General features: G+C 57.4%; 2 protein-coding genes across 9 annotated transcripts in view; one reads left to right on the top strand and one right to left on the bottom strand.

Moving 5' to 3' along the window:
• The window catches only part of NTPCR (nucleoside-triphosphatase, cancer-related), a 36,256-nt gene extending 27,069 nt beyond the window's left edge, over positions 1–9,187 (top strand). For 2 of the 5 annotated variants that reach the window (XR_006299758.1, XR_006299757.1), the window contains 3 exons: positions 3,136–3,240; positions 4,461–4,729; positions 9,076–9,186. Coding sequence is in view for 3 of the 5 variants with exons in the window: in XM_043596297.1 (XP_043452232.1) it covers positions 3,136–3,204 (69 nt within the window). In the remaining 2 variants the exon portion in view is untranslated. Of the gene's footprint in view, positions 1–3,135; positions 3,771–4,460; positions 4,730–9,075 lie in introns of those variants that run through there. The other 3 variants (XM_043596298.1, XM_043596296.1, XM_043596297.1) reach the window with 2 other exon arrangements.
• Positions 8,357–12,792, bottom strand: part of PCNX2 (pecanex 2) — a 305,815-nt gene continuing 301,379 nt past the window's right edge. For all 4 annotated transcript variants that reach the window (XM_043596291.1, XM_043596295.1, XM_043596293.1 and 1 more), the window contains exons 33-34: positions 10,723–11,171; positions 8,357–9,276 (exon numbers count right to left, since the gene is read on the bottom strand). In XM_043596291.1, coding sequence (XP_043452226.1) covers positions 9,103–9,276; positions 10,723–11,171 — 623 coding nt within the window. In that variant the 3' untranslated portion in view covers positions 8,357–9,102. The remainder of the gene's footprint in view (positions 9,277–10,722; positions 11,172–12,792) is intronic.

Here is a 12,792-nt window from a genome sequence, read left to right as displayed (position 1 = left end):
GGAGAGTGCAGGGGCTTCCTTCCTGCGTTCTTCCTCAGCTCGTTCTCGTCTGCGCCCAGTGCTGTCTCCTCGGTAAGGGCTTTCTGCGGCCAGCCTTCTGGTGGTTGAATACAAGACAAGGATTGTGCGTGCAGGGGAGGGCCCCTGAGGCTGACAGATGATTTTTACTTGTTCTCGCATTTGAGAGCCCGTCTTCAACGCACAAGGAACGTAACAGTAGTAACTGAACACTGTAGACAGTTTCATATAGACCTCTTACTGTGAAATTTTCAGAAACAATCTTAGGGCAATCAAAGGGAGGTAGCAAAATATTAATGTCGTTTTTTGCGTTCGTCACATTTTTAACACAAAAACATTCTCAAAATGAATCTTTTCCAGCGTTAATTTTTTTCTATGGAACTAGGGCTTGGAGCGTGCCCTCAGCGTGTGGGACACACCGCCTCCGCCCCTGCTGTGACACCCTTACCCCCGACAGCTCCCGCGGAGGGCCCGGGTGGGGCGGGGGGTCACTCACACCTGGGCGATGGAGCTGGGGCGTGCTCGCCGACCGGAGGCCCGGCGTGAAGTTGAACCGAGACCAGATGGGGCCTTGCGAGCTGGGTCCTGAGACCAGGGTGGCCACGTGATCATGACCGTACGAAGTAGATGGTGAGGCATTGCCCAGACATACAGAACTGTGCCTGCGTGGCCTGTAAGCGCTCCTTTTTATTCCCTCTGAAGCCCCACGCCTGTTAGATCCCCCTGCTCTGCCCGCCCTGGCTGTGCCGCCTAACCAGCCTCCACGCAGACCCGGCACCTGGGGTCATGGGGCTTCCCACCTTCTCGGCCTTCCTTCCCAGGCCCCCCCAAGCGCCCTCTCGAAAGCCTGGGGATTTACAGAGTAGGGATGGAGCCTCCGCTCCTGCCCCAGCCTCCCTGCATGCGGATTCTGCCCCCACCCACCCTCCGTGCTCTCCTCATGGCAGCTCGCATTTACAACCGAGCAGCAGTGGGACTGTCCCCCGTACAAGTGGAGGATCAAATGCCCATGACCGCGCACTCCTTTCGGTGGCTGGCTAGAGAACCCAGGGAATAGTTGAGGCAGGGGTGCCTGGAACGAGCCGTGCCCGAGTTGCCCCTTCTTTCTCACCCGTGCAAAGCTGGCGTTAATTCTTTCCCTCTGGTCCAAGTGGTCTCTTCCTTTCCTCCCCCTCCCTCTCCTCTTCCCCCCCTCCCACATCTCCTGTACTCTCCTTTCCTCTGTCTTTCCTTTGCGTCCCTCCTCTCCCAGCTCCACGTCTCCTGTGTCATAAATCTTACGTTTCTAGGGGAAGTAGCCCCGAATGCCCCTCATCTTGTATTCTGCCCTCGGAGGCACACGGTAAACTGTCACAGACTCTGAGGGCAGAGCCTAGGGGAGTTCCTGGTGAAGTCAGCGGGGAGGAAGGGATCTAATGGCCCCTCTCCACTAGCACAGTGGGGTTACGAAGCCCCCTGATGAGCCTGCCAGTTCCCACCACTGTCTCCCCCTTTCCTCTGTTCACATCAGCAGACTTCCTTGAATGCAAACAGCAGAGAGGGACTTGGCTAATTTAAGCAAAAACAGCAACAGAAAGCCTTGCAAGGCTGTGTGGCAGTTTCTCCTCAAGCCGGAGCAGAGCTGATGGTCCTCCTGGGACCACAGACCAGAGCAACAGGGCAAGGACCAGTGCACCGCGTCCTTGGACTTAGTGTTAGAGGTGGTGGCCTCGCCGTTTGCTGCTTGACTCAGTCCTTTCAGGACTCGGGCTCTCGGGAGGCTCTTCAGGCCCAGCTGGAACTCGTTGGCCGAGAGCCAGTTTCCTAGATGACGTCGTCTCCCAGAGGAAGGTCACAGTGCTCTTCGAGGAGGGTGAGTGGGTGCTGGGGAGCCACGGGGATGAAGCCCGCCGTGCGTCTCCATCACACGTTCATTTAGCGCCTGCTCTGTGCCAGGTGGTCCGCTAGACATGGGCGGGTGTGGACTCGTGCAGTGGGCAGTCCGGTCTCCGGGTCCGCCGGCACTGAGCCTGCTGGCTCTCCAGATGCACTCACTTCCTCTTTCTGCGATTCTTTGCTCGCGTCTTTGTCTGGGGGACCTTCTGCCATGTCCACCGGTCAAAATCCAGTCCAGTCCAGTCCACGGAAGCCTTTTCTCGCCCCGCCGCAGCTCCCGTGCGCCTCTTCAGAGTTTCTCTCCCGGACCCTTTACCACCAGTGCGCTCGCTCACTGTCCACGTCTGTCCCTCTGTTCTGCTCTGCCAGCTCCATGAGGTCAAGTCCCTATCGGAGTCCTCTCTGTGTCCCCGGTACCTTGCTCAGTTTCTGGTCGCCACCCCATCGATGTTGAGTGGGTGCGTGTGGGGGCCGAGCAGAAGGCACACACAGGTGACGGCTGAGGAGGTGGCCCTGCCCCTACCACTGTCCTGGTTGGACCGCCCACCGTCCAACCCCCCACCCAGGAAGGGGCGTCTAAATGCTTTTCTTGGACTCATTGGGACCACAGCAGTAAAGGAAAGGAAGATGAAAACAGATCACCGGGTAAAGTGTGAATGAACTCCCGGTTCCTTTGTGGAAGGATGCGAATTATAGAGGATGCAGCCGGAGCGGGGGATCCAGGTCTAGCCTCTGCCGTGTCCCCAGCTACCTCCGAGGGCTCAGTGTGGTCCCTGCACCCCCCAGACTTAGCTTCCCCATCCTGCAGATGGGGAGTTGACTGACGTCAGAGGCTCCTCGCCAGGCTCAGCTTTTCCATGTGGAGAGACGAGTAGATTACTGACCTCTGGGACTTCCCAGAGTTCGGGTTCGGCCGCTCTCGGTGGGCTCCTCGTAGGCGGTTCTCCTGGTTCAGGTCAGGTCGCACGGGGGCTGCGTCCCACCTGCATTGACATCTACCCAGAGTCCCTCGAGGGGGTCAGCTCCCAGCTCCTCGTGGTTAGAACCGCTTCCACTGTCTGAGCTGTCGCTTTGCAGAAGCAGGGGTGGCATTCGACCTCGCGTGTCCTGTCCTCACAGTGCTCTCGGCCGGGGTTTTACGAAACCTGCCTCCCCTTCCCAGGCTCTCCCCGTAGAGCACTGCCTGTCAGAGGATTGAGGAAAAGGAAGGGACCCTGAAGCCTTGTCTTACTTCCCCCACAGGTCACCAAGGAGAATAGGAACCGCCTTCTGCCAGATATCGTGACGTGTGTGCAGAGCGGCAGGCAGTGAAGACGGCTCGCGTCCCTGCTTCGTGCGCTTGAAGAGGTGTGCTGGTTCACGCGGAGCCTCCTCGGGGCCCTGCCTGGCAAGGACTTAGGCCTTCCGGCTTCGGAAGCCTTGTGGGTTTTTCCGGAGAAAGCCTGACAGCTGTTCTCCAAAAAATGTTTAAAAGATCAGTTAGCCTCAATGCCCGACCTGCGCTCCACGATGAGCAGTCCGCCGCGGCTTATTTATGCCGAGGGGGTCTGTTTATTTCCCCTTGCAGTTACGCGTATGATTCTGGTAAATTATGGAATGAGAAATGGCTTTTGGAGTATTAGATGGAACTCGCCCCCACTGAAGTTCATAAGCGTGTTCCGGGGAAGGGGGAGAGAAGCGGCCGCTACCTAACCGATTTTGCACGTCCCGAACTCAGACCCCGCTCCAGTTGGAGCTGTGGTTTCAAGGGACACTAGTTAGTTGGTTTGTAAAAATAGTTCAGGGAAAGGCCAGTTTCGGTCCTCCCCGCCCATCTCATCGTCTGTTTGCTTATTGCTTAATAAAATAAAAATAAATGTGTTGGTGCAAACGCGTGAGCCCTGTGTGGGAGGCAGGTCTTCATTCTGTACTCAGGCCTGTGGGTTCGGGTCGGAGCCCCCACTCTGGCCACATCAACTTAGACGTGGCCTTAAACCGTTCCGTGCCCCGTTTCCCTTCCAGAATAAGGGGGAAACGAGTGTCGTCCAAGGAAGGCGATGCCACAGCGTGGAAGGAAGCCGGCAGCAGCCGTCCGTGTGATCGATCCCCTGGGGAGGGCCCGGTGCCGGGAGCTGGGGCTGTTGAGAATGGTGTGGAAAGATCAGGTTCGGCCTGTCGCGGGGCAGCTGTGGAAAAGGTGGCAGGTGGTTGACGGTACTGCGGAGACCGCACGGTGCTCTTGGGTCCTTTCTGGTGCAGATCCGCGAATCTCCGGGATACTTGAGCAGCCAGCCTTAGCTCCAGACCCAGCTGGCACGGATGCCAGGCGTGCCCCTGTCTGGAACGGTGGCCCGGTCTGGGCGTGCGGAGTGAGGGGTCCTGGGCACTGGGCACACTGGACAGTACGGGAAGCACTTGCATCTCTGAGCCGGGACAGTGGTCGGTGGCCCGTGACGGGCTCTTTGGTCAGGATCCTTTCTTTGGTGTTTCCCCAGGGGAGCCTCCTGAAGCTTGGTCTGGATGTGCTGAGCCTTTGAGGGGTCACAGCTGAAAGGCCTACCAGCTTATGAACTAATCTCTTATTACAGATTCAGAGTGGGGACGAGGGCATCTCTGTCCCGCTGCCCATGCCCGGTTGGGCTGTTCAGGGCGTCTGACAGGCTGTGCGTGACCTGCGCCAGGCTCGCCAGGCCCGAAGGAGGGCCACACACGGGTGTGGTCTGTGCACCTCCGTGTGTTCGGATGGCCACGCTGCTGACTCAAGCAGCAGAGGCTTCCTCAATCCCCAGGAGCCTGGCCGCTGTCTCAGACCTACTCGCCAATGCCCACAGTCCTGAGGATCCCCGCGCGGCCTCAGGTAAACTGAGAAAGGGAACAGGCTGGGGAAGCGTCACCTATGTGCCCCTGAAGACGGACCCCACACAGGCCTGGTGCAGCCGGTCCGCCCTGGCCAGAGGGAGCCCATCACATGGGGCCTTTACTGGCCCTGCAGGAGGGGCCTGTCTGTGAAAGTGTGAAGGGACATTCTCCTCTCTGCTGCTTGTCCTGAGCTCTGTGTTTTCAGTCATGACTATATAGTACACTGATTGTGTCTGAGAAGGAAAGCTGGTGAAATTTCTTGCAAGAAGGTAAAATCGCTAGTTTGCGGGCACTGAGAGCTGAAACCAGATGGGCTGTGGAGGGTGGGTGAAACAGGGTCCTCGGAGGTACCCAGTGTGCAGAACAGATTCGGGACGGCCCCCAACACGTAGAGGGGATGCGAGCGTCTGCGTGCTTCCTCTTTAATGATAAAGAAACCTGCCTTTAGTGGCAGATACAGAGTTTGAACCAAGTCTGTGTGGCTCCAAAGCCCAATGCCTTTCCACTCCTCCCACTGTGTCCCTGTTGAAGCTTTCTGTCCTTTTCTGTGCATCGTGTGCCTCCAGATCTCGGAGCTGACATTTTGCTGGGATAAACTGGCAGCTATAAACTGGAAGAGCATTTCGTGGTGGCTCTGGCAGGGACCTTAAATAATTTGTCAGGATGATCAGGGGCACATATGAAGATATCAGAAGCTATCCCTGTGTTTTAAGAAGTTTAATAAAGGATAATGCTGTGGTCTGAATGTCTGTATCCCCCCCAGATTCTTATGTTGAAATCTAAGTCCCAGTGCGATGGTGTTAGGCGGGAGGCCTTGGGGAGGGAATCCTGTCGTGAGGGTGGAGCCCTCGTGAATGAAATTAGGGCCCTTATAAGAGATCAGGGAGGGCTCTCCCCTCTGCCTCGCGGGAACACCGCGAGATGGCCATCTGTGAACCGGGAGGCAGGCCCTCACCAGGCACTGAATCTGCTGGCGCCTCGATCTTGGGCCTCCCAGCCTCCAGGACCGTGAGAAATCAGCATTTGCTGTCCCAGCCCCCCCAGTACCAGATCAGATGACTTCACAAATGACTCTAACCCACGGCTGACCGCGCACAGCCCGTAGAAGGCGCATTCTGAGCATTCAAGAGACGCTGAGGCAGAACACCACTGGAGGCCCACGTACCGAGCACAGGCCAGGACTGGAGGGGAAGCCGAGGGCGTGGGCCCACCCGTACGGGTGCCACTACCCGAGACGAGGCACTCTGGGAGAGGAAGCGGTGCGGTGGCAGGGACGGGCTGACGTCAGGAGCTCCCGTTTGTATCTGAGTTTGAAATGCCTACTCTTCAAATCTAGACACCTAACAGATAGTTGGGTCGGGGGCCAGACTTGAAGGAAGAATTCACTTTGAAAACACGAAATGGACAGGTGTACTGCTTGTGTGAAGAGTTTCAGCTGGAATACCATGGTTGGAGGGGACAGAGCAGAACGGATGTGGAGAATGAGTTGACCGCACCACCGGCCACTTACGGCACAGCGTTTTAAAAAAAACCTTTTCCCCCCCTACCTCTGAATATGCGCATGTGCAGGGATGGACGAGTCTCTCAAATTCATGGGCCCTCATCTGTCAGGGCTCCCAGCACAATTGCCAAGTCCAGAGGCCCCCTCCATTCCCAGCCCCCAGGTCATCCAGGGCGGGGTAGGGGGCGATGGTGGCCCAGAAAAAGTGGAATGGCCCTTTCCCCTCTCTCTTCCCATCTTGGAATTCACGAAGGTTGCATCTGGGAAGATTGCACACGTGTGTGTGTGTGTGTGTGTGTGTGTGTGTGCGCGCTGATGGTGGGTGCTGTGTCCCCAGAATGTAATGACTTGGACCAAACCACTGGACGGTGGAGGAGGCCTGAGAGGGGCTGAGGACACAAGGGCTGCGCTGCACACTTTATGGGCAAGGAGACGCCGGAGCATCGAGTGATTTTAGAAAACTACCTGCCAGACAGATGGTTTCAGCGCACAGTGCAAACCCATTGATTTAGAATCAATAATGCCCGGTCAGCCACACGATTTATATCAAACCTCTTTAGAGGAAAAACCGTTTCGTTCAGTGTCCAAAAACATAACCCTTTGGTTGTATGCTGGCAGCGCATTTAAACGACTCCTGCAGGAGATGTCACCTTAGGAATATCGCCTTTAAATGGGGGCTAATCCGGTGTCTTGCAAGGAATTCTCTGATGCGCGTCGAAAACGGAAAGGTGGTTCGCCACAACGTAGAGGAAAAGCGTGGCTGCGTTGCCCACCGGCCTGCAGGGTCCAGGAAGGGGTCCGACCCCATCTCTCCCTTTGTGGGCACGCGCGCCCGCGCACGTAAGCGTGTGTGCGTGTACGCACCCCCGCCATGCACGCCCGGAGGATTCTACTCCCGCAGACAACGCACGCTTGCGTTCGGATCCGAGGACTTTGGCCTTCGCTGTTGTTGGCAAACCATAACCAAGCTGCTCTGCTCCCTCTGCGCTGAGAACCGGGATAAGCGGTCGAGTCTGCAGTTAGGGAAGCCGCTCCCGAAGCACCAGCAGAACAACGCACAGGAGCAGCGGGAGCTCTCGGCTTCTCGTTTACATTGACGAGTCTCTCCACTGGTTGGTTTTCCAGCTCTTTCAGGAGATTCATTTCTTTATTTTTTTCCTTAACGTTTATTTATTTTTGAGAGACAGAATGTGAGCGGGGGAGGGGCAGAGAGAGGGGGAGACCCAGAATCCGAAGCAGGCTCTGGGCTCTGAGCTGTCAGCACAGAGCCCGACGCGGGGCTCGAACCCACCAACCGTGAGATCACGACCTGAGAGCCAAAGCCGGACACTTAACCGACCGAGCCACCCAGGTGCCCCAGGAGATTCATTTTCTGTGGAACACAATGGCTTTCTGCGTCGCTTGCTTCTGGATGCCCACTGGGTGGTCAGCTCACATCAGGCTGCTACTGGGCATCTGTCGTTTTTCTTACGGAATTCATGGAGATGCCCTTTGTGGGGAGGCCACGCTCACAGCTCAGGGCCGGGCATTTAGTCCTGAGGGCTTGGCTGTAAAGTGGCCCAAGAGGATTTCAGGGACTGCCAGCCAAGTTTGGTTTGGCCAATTTGGAGAACTACAGTAAGGTTCTAGCAGCCTCTCATTAGACAATCACCTGCATTTAAATCAATAGCCAACTTTGCATCTCCAGGGATCACTGATGTGAGAACAATGTACTGTGCCTCTGCTTACAGAGCCTACTTATTATTATTAATTGGCAGTTCTTGTTTTGAAAAAAGAAACAGTATTACCATCTACTTACGGGGCGGCGGGGGGAGGAAATTCTCCACCATGCCCTCCCCTACTCCCCACACTTCCAAATCCTAGATTCCTTGAAGAAACTTGCAGAACTGTTTCCAAAATGAGTATTTCTAACTCTTTTCTTTCCAGAAGGGATGAACCACAGGTCGGTGATGATACTCTTCATGGACCCCCTTGACCCCCCAGCCCCACCCATTACATCCACAAGGAACCGGGTTTCTGCTTTACCCGGTAGGGGGTCTTCAGGTGGGCAAAGTCCCAGAATTTGCCCAGATGTCATTCTCACAGTAAAGGCTACAGCAGAATTCAAGCAACCGGACACAACAGTAACTGTAAACATTTTAATTCCAAAAACGAAGGTGTGTGCAAGTGTTCTGTGACCCGGGAAGGATCGCCCGGCTCGGAAAACCAGCGAACGTTCCTGTGAGCGTATGGGAGCGCCGGGCGAGACAGGCCTGGTTGTGGGAAGCGGGGGACTACAGTTGAGCGTCATGGGATTCCAAATGGCTTTCCGTGCTCCCCCCACAGGCCTAGATTTCTACACGTGGGTCGCCAGCATCGCTGGATCTCTCACGGGATACTTTAGACCCGACTTCATGCACTACCACGTTTCTTGCAGAAAAGCCGCTACTGGCTTATACTTGACGTCTGCATAAATACTATAAAGAAGTGAGGTTTTCTTTATGTGTAGATTGAACCCTACTGCATTTGACCAGCGGATGGTACGACGGGTGCTGCTGTCCCTTTAACGTGGTAACGGTAATGTATAAAATGCCAATTATGAACATGCACTTGTCTTAGTTTCTTCAGGGCAGGAAAGAGTTATTTATGCGCTCTACTCTATTTAAGATATTACATGGCTTTTTGTTAGAATTTTCAAATTCTGGAAAGTGTGTTGTGCGTCCCACGTCTGGGGTCTCCGGGGGTGGCTTGGGGCAGTGTCGGGGGAAGGGGGTGTGCTGCCCCGTGTTTTATCCTCACGTGAGACTCTTCCAGAACCCGAGGTACAGTCACTGTTGGCTACAGCAGCCCTCGTTTTTCCACAGGAGGGGCTCCTGGCCAGCCCTGCCCCCCTACTGCTCATCGGACGCACTTTGCTGGGAAGCCGTGTCGTCCAGGCCCATGTCCTCCTGGCTTGCTCTCCTGCACATCAGCCCCCCGTTCTCTGCCATGGCCTCGGCCAGACGGTGGTCGCGAAGCTGCCCCTGCTCGGTGGCCTCGGTGGGTTCACACGGCTCAGAGAGGTGCTTCCAGAGAGAAAGGAGAGGCAGGGGTCTCAGCAAATGTTACCTACCGCCGCTTCGAATCCCCACCCGCCGCCGCAGGGGCCGACCTAACCCACCCACGCGGCAGGTCCCAGGTCAGATGCGGGGGCCCGGGGTTCTGGCTTTGGTGGGGAAGGAAGGAAACCAGGGGTCCGATGTGCCGGGGGTGGGGGGGCGGCTAGGGGCTCTGCACACGGGGACCTTTCCCCAGGTCATGTGGCCATGCTGGGAACACGGGCCCTCGGGGGAGAGGTCACCGTGTGCCTGGATTTCCTGGTTCTGGCCAGCGTTCCCCCCACACACACACTTCCCGCCTGGCAGGAACGCTCAGTACGGCAGGTTTGCCCCTGAACCGTCATACGGATGGTTATTTACCCTGGGTGCACAGAGTGCCAAGGGCCCAGCTGTCCTGTTGGAAAGAGGGAAACTGAATTTGCCAGAATCCCAGAACCACACCCACAGACGGCATCTTAAACAGATTGAGCGGTGGGAGAAAAGTCTGTTACTGTGCATTTTTATGAGGGAAGCTTGATTAGACCTTAGTGACCTAACTAAACCCAGTTACAGCTCCTGAAGGAGCCAGCCTCCTTGCCCTTGGTGGTGTGGCGTGGGGCTCCAGGAGGCCTACAACCCCACCACTGCCGCGGCCCCACGGCCCCGCGGAGGGGGTTCCTGCCGACCGTGGAGCCAGGGGTGGGAAGGGCACCTTCCCGTGGTGTGGCCCCCCGTCAGCCCGCTGCAGACAAGTCCCCCAACCAGAGAGGGGCAGGCCGTGACTCCCGTGCTTTTTAGAGCAGGAGAATGTGTGAACACCCAGAAGGAGTTCGGGAGACCTGCACTGTGACACCCAAGTGCGCCCTGTGCCTCCCGTCCTCGCCTCCCGACCGCTGGGTGGGTAGTGTCCGTTCACTCACTTTCTCTCTTAGGAGGCGCGAGTGTTCGCCTCACGTCCGCTTGCCTGGAGCTCTGGGTAAGGAGCCGTTTGCTTAGGGGGAGTCCCTCAACCTCTCGTTTCCTAGCATTTAAATACATGCGCAGAAGGCCACACCACGGCAGCTTTCAGATTGAATCCGGCGGAAGGAACGGACCGTAGTCTGACGCCGGTGTTGCTGTGTGTTCTTCCCCCTCCCTCGGGCCAGACTGGCGTGAAAAGGGAACGAAGGAGAACGTGTTCCTGCTCGGGGCGGGGGGGAAGTGGACCCGCTCGCATCCCGGGTTCGGGGCTAAGGAGAGCAGTTCAGCCCAGCTCCCGTGTCCCGCAGCCTCCGTACTGCCTGCTGTGTGTCATCACCTGCGGGACGTGTGCCGTGCGTCTCGTCTGCCTCCGCGCATGGCCAGAACACCTCCTGTCTGGGGCCCCCGTGGACGAGGCGATTGCAGACGCGGGGGCCCGCACCCCCACCCTGGCCCGCCGGCCGAGCCCCTTACCCGTGTGGCCTGGCTGGCGGCCCGGGCTGAGGGGCCCATGACGATGTTGACGCTGCTGGACGACTGCGTGTCGCTGGTGTTGCCCCCCTCCGCGGCAGAGAGTCCAGAAATGACCAGAGCGCTGGAGAAGCTCCTCTTGCCGAAGAGGAAGCTCAGGGTGGAGCTGGTGGACGAGCCCAGGCTGGACCTGATCAGCGCCTCGGCCCGCTCGCGGACGCTCAGGTGGCCCGTGGTGGTGACCGGTGGGGGTTGCGAGTGCAGGGACGCGGCCGAGGTGTGCAGGGACAGCTGGCTGCCCGAGAGCCTCTGGGCCAGCTCGTGGACCGACGTGGACGTCTGCAGGAAGGCCGGGTGGCTCTCTAGGATGGGGCCCGATGAGCTCAGCCCGGGCGGCCTTTGGCTCAACGCCTCGTGCGCTTGGACAGACTGGCTCCGGCCTTTCCTCCCGCCTGTAAAAGAAAGCGGAACCGGCTGCCACAGCAGGTGCTTACCAATGTCAAGGTCTGTGCGGCGAGACGGGCAGCTGGGCCCCGGGTTGGTCCACTGTGGCCAAGGTCGGGACGGCCCCTCCCAGGACCCTGAGGACTGTGGCTTGAGCCAAGAGCCCCCGGCAGCCCCCGGGCAAGTGGAAGTGTTGCCACGGGGAGCAGGGGTCAGGGTGATCGACGCGAGTCCTGCGTTTCCGGAAGCTCCAGACCCAGGCACCCTGGGATGTGTCACTTGACAGTGTAATTTGACCCTAGCAAGCAAATCCAATTCGGTTCCTGCGTTAGGACCTTGGTTCCTATGCTCATCTGATAAGCAGCGATAAAGGGAAGAAACATGCAGGCTTGTGTCATTTTTAGTTGCCTCAAAAGGTGCCGGGGGGGGGGGGTGGGGGGGGTGGGGGGAATGGTTGAGCCACCTGCCTCAGCCTTTGTTTTCTACAAAAGTTTTCCCCTAAAATCAAGGTCATTAAGAAGAAGGCCTCACAGGTGTGACTGGCCAGGCCCACGCCCGCATTGACATGCACATTGACATGCGCGTGGCCCCCAACTCCCTCGTGCCGGCCACGCCTGGGCTCAGGGCTCCTGCTGAGGCTTGCGGACACAAGGCCATTCTCGACAGAAGGGTTCCGACTGCCCCAAAGGCTTGGTCCTGCCCACGTCTCTGGGAGAAGGACTCGACCGCTGGCAGTTGTAAGGGAAGCGGGGGGAGGAAGGCGTGTGCTCGCCAGGATGCTGAGTCGCTTAAGCAACAATTTCTAGGCTCTAATTCTGAACTATCATTTTGAAGGGAGCAGATAGTGACCTCACACACGGTTCTACCAACTGCCTTATCGACATGTCTCCCGAAGCCGCGACAACGTAGGCATTCAGTCGGTAAAAACAGAGGGGCTGAAGGGGTGGCCCCCTGAGGACTGTCCTGTGCATTTTCTCATGTTCCACCTCACCCCAAATGTCCAAGTTAGTAACTGTGCATCTGGCAATTCTAAAATCCTTACGTATGTGTATAGGAGGCCCCGAGAAGAGACCTGTCCTTGAGAGAGCGTGCCTTAGGGACCATATTAATACAGAGATTCCAGGGGTCCCCTCCAGCCCCGCCTCTACTCTGCCTCTTTTTGGCTGCAAGGGCCCTCTGCCTCATGTGGATCCAGTGCAATGTAGACAGCAGGATGGGGGGGGGGGTGCCCGTCTCCACAGGTGTCCCCACCTGGTCGCTTCTGCCCACCTGCTGGAGGGACCCACCCATGGTGCCGCTCAGAGTCCCACAGGACTGGGAGGAGCGTGGGCAGCCCCTGGCCTGGCGCTCTCAACCCGGGGCCGGCGCCCATCTGATCCACCCACACCCAAGAGCTAAGTTACCCTCTCGGAGGGAAAAATGGGGAGAAAAGGGACCCTGACGAATGCGAATTAGCAGAGACGGTGATTTGGTAGTCTGTTCAGTCTGACAAGGCCAAACATCTGTTTGTGATTTATACCGTAATGCTGATTGCTGTCCAAAAATACCCTACATTCATCCACAAGTCAGTGATTTTGATGGCTGGGTAGCAGACCACCCGTGCTCGGTGGGGGAACTCATCAGCGGGCC

Source organism: Prionailurus bengalensis, chromosome D2 (assembly GCF_016509475.1).
Source record: "Prionailurus bengalensis isolate Pbe53 chromosome D2, Fcat_Pben_1.1_paternal_pri, whole genome shotgun sequence".
NCBI lineage: Eukaryota > Metazoa > Chordata > Mammalia > Carnivora > Felidae > Prionailurus > Prionailurus bengalensis.
Note: the sequence above shows the minus strand (reverse complement) of the source record. Positions and strands in the feature narration are given on the sequence as shown.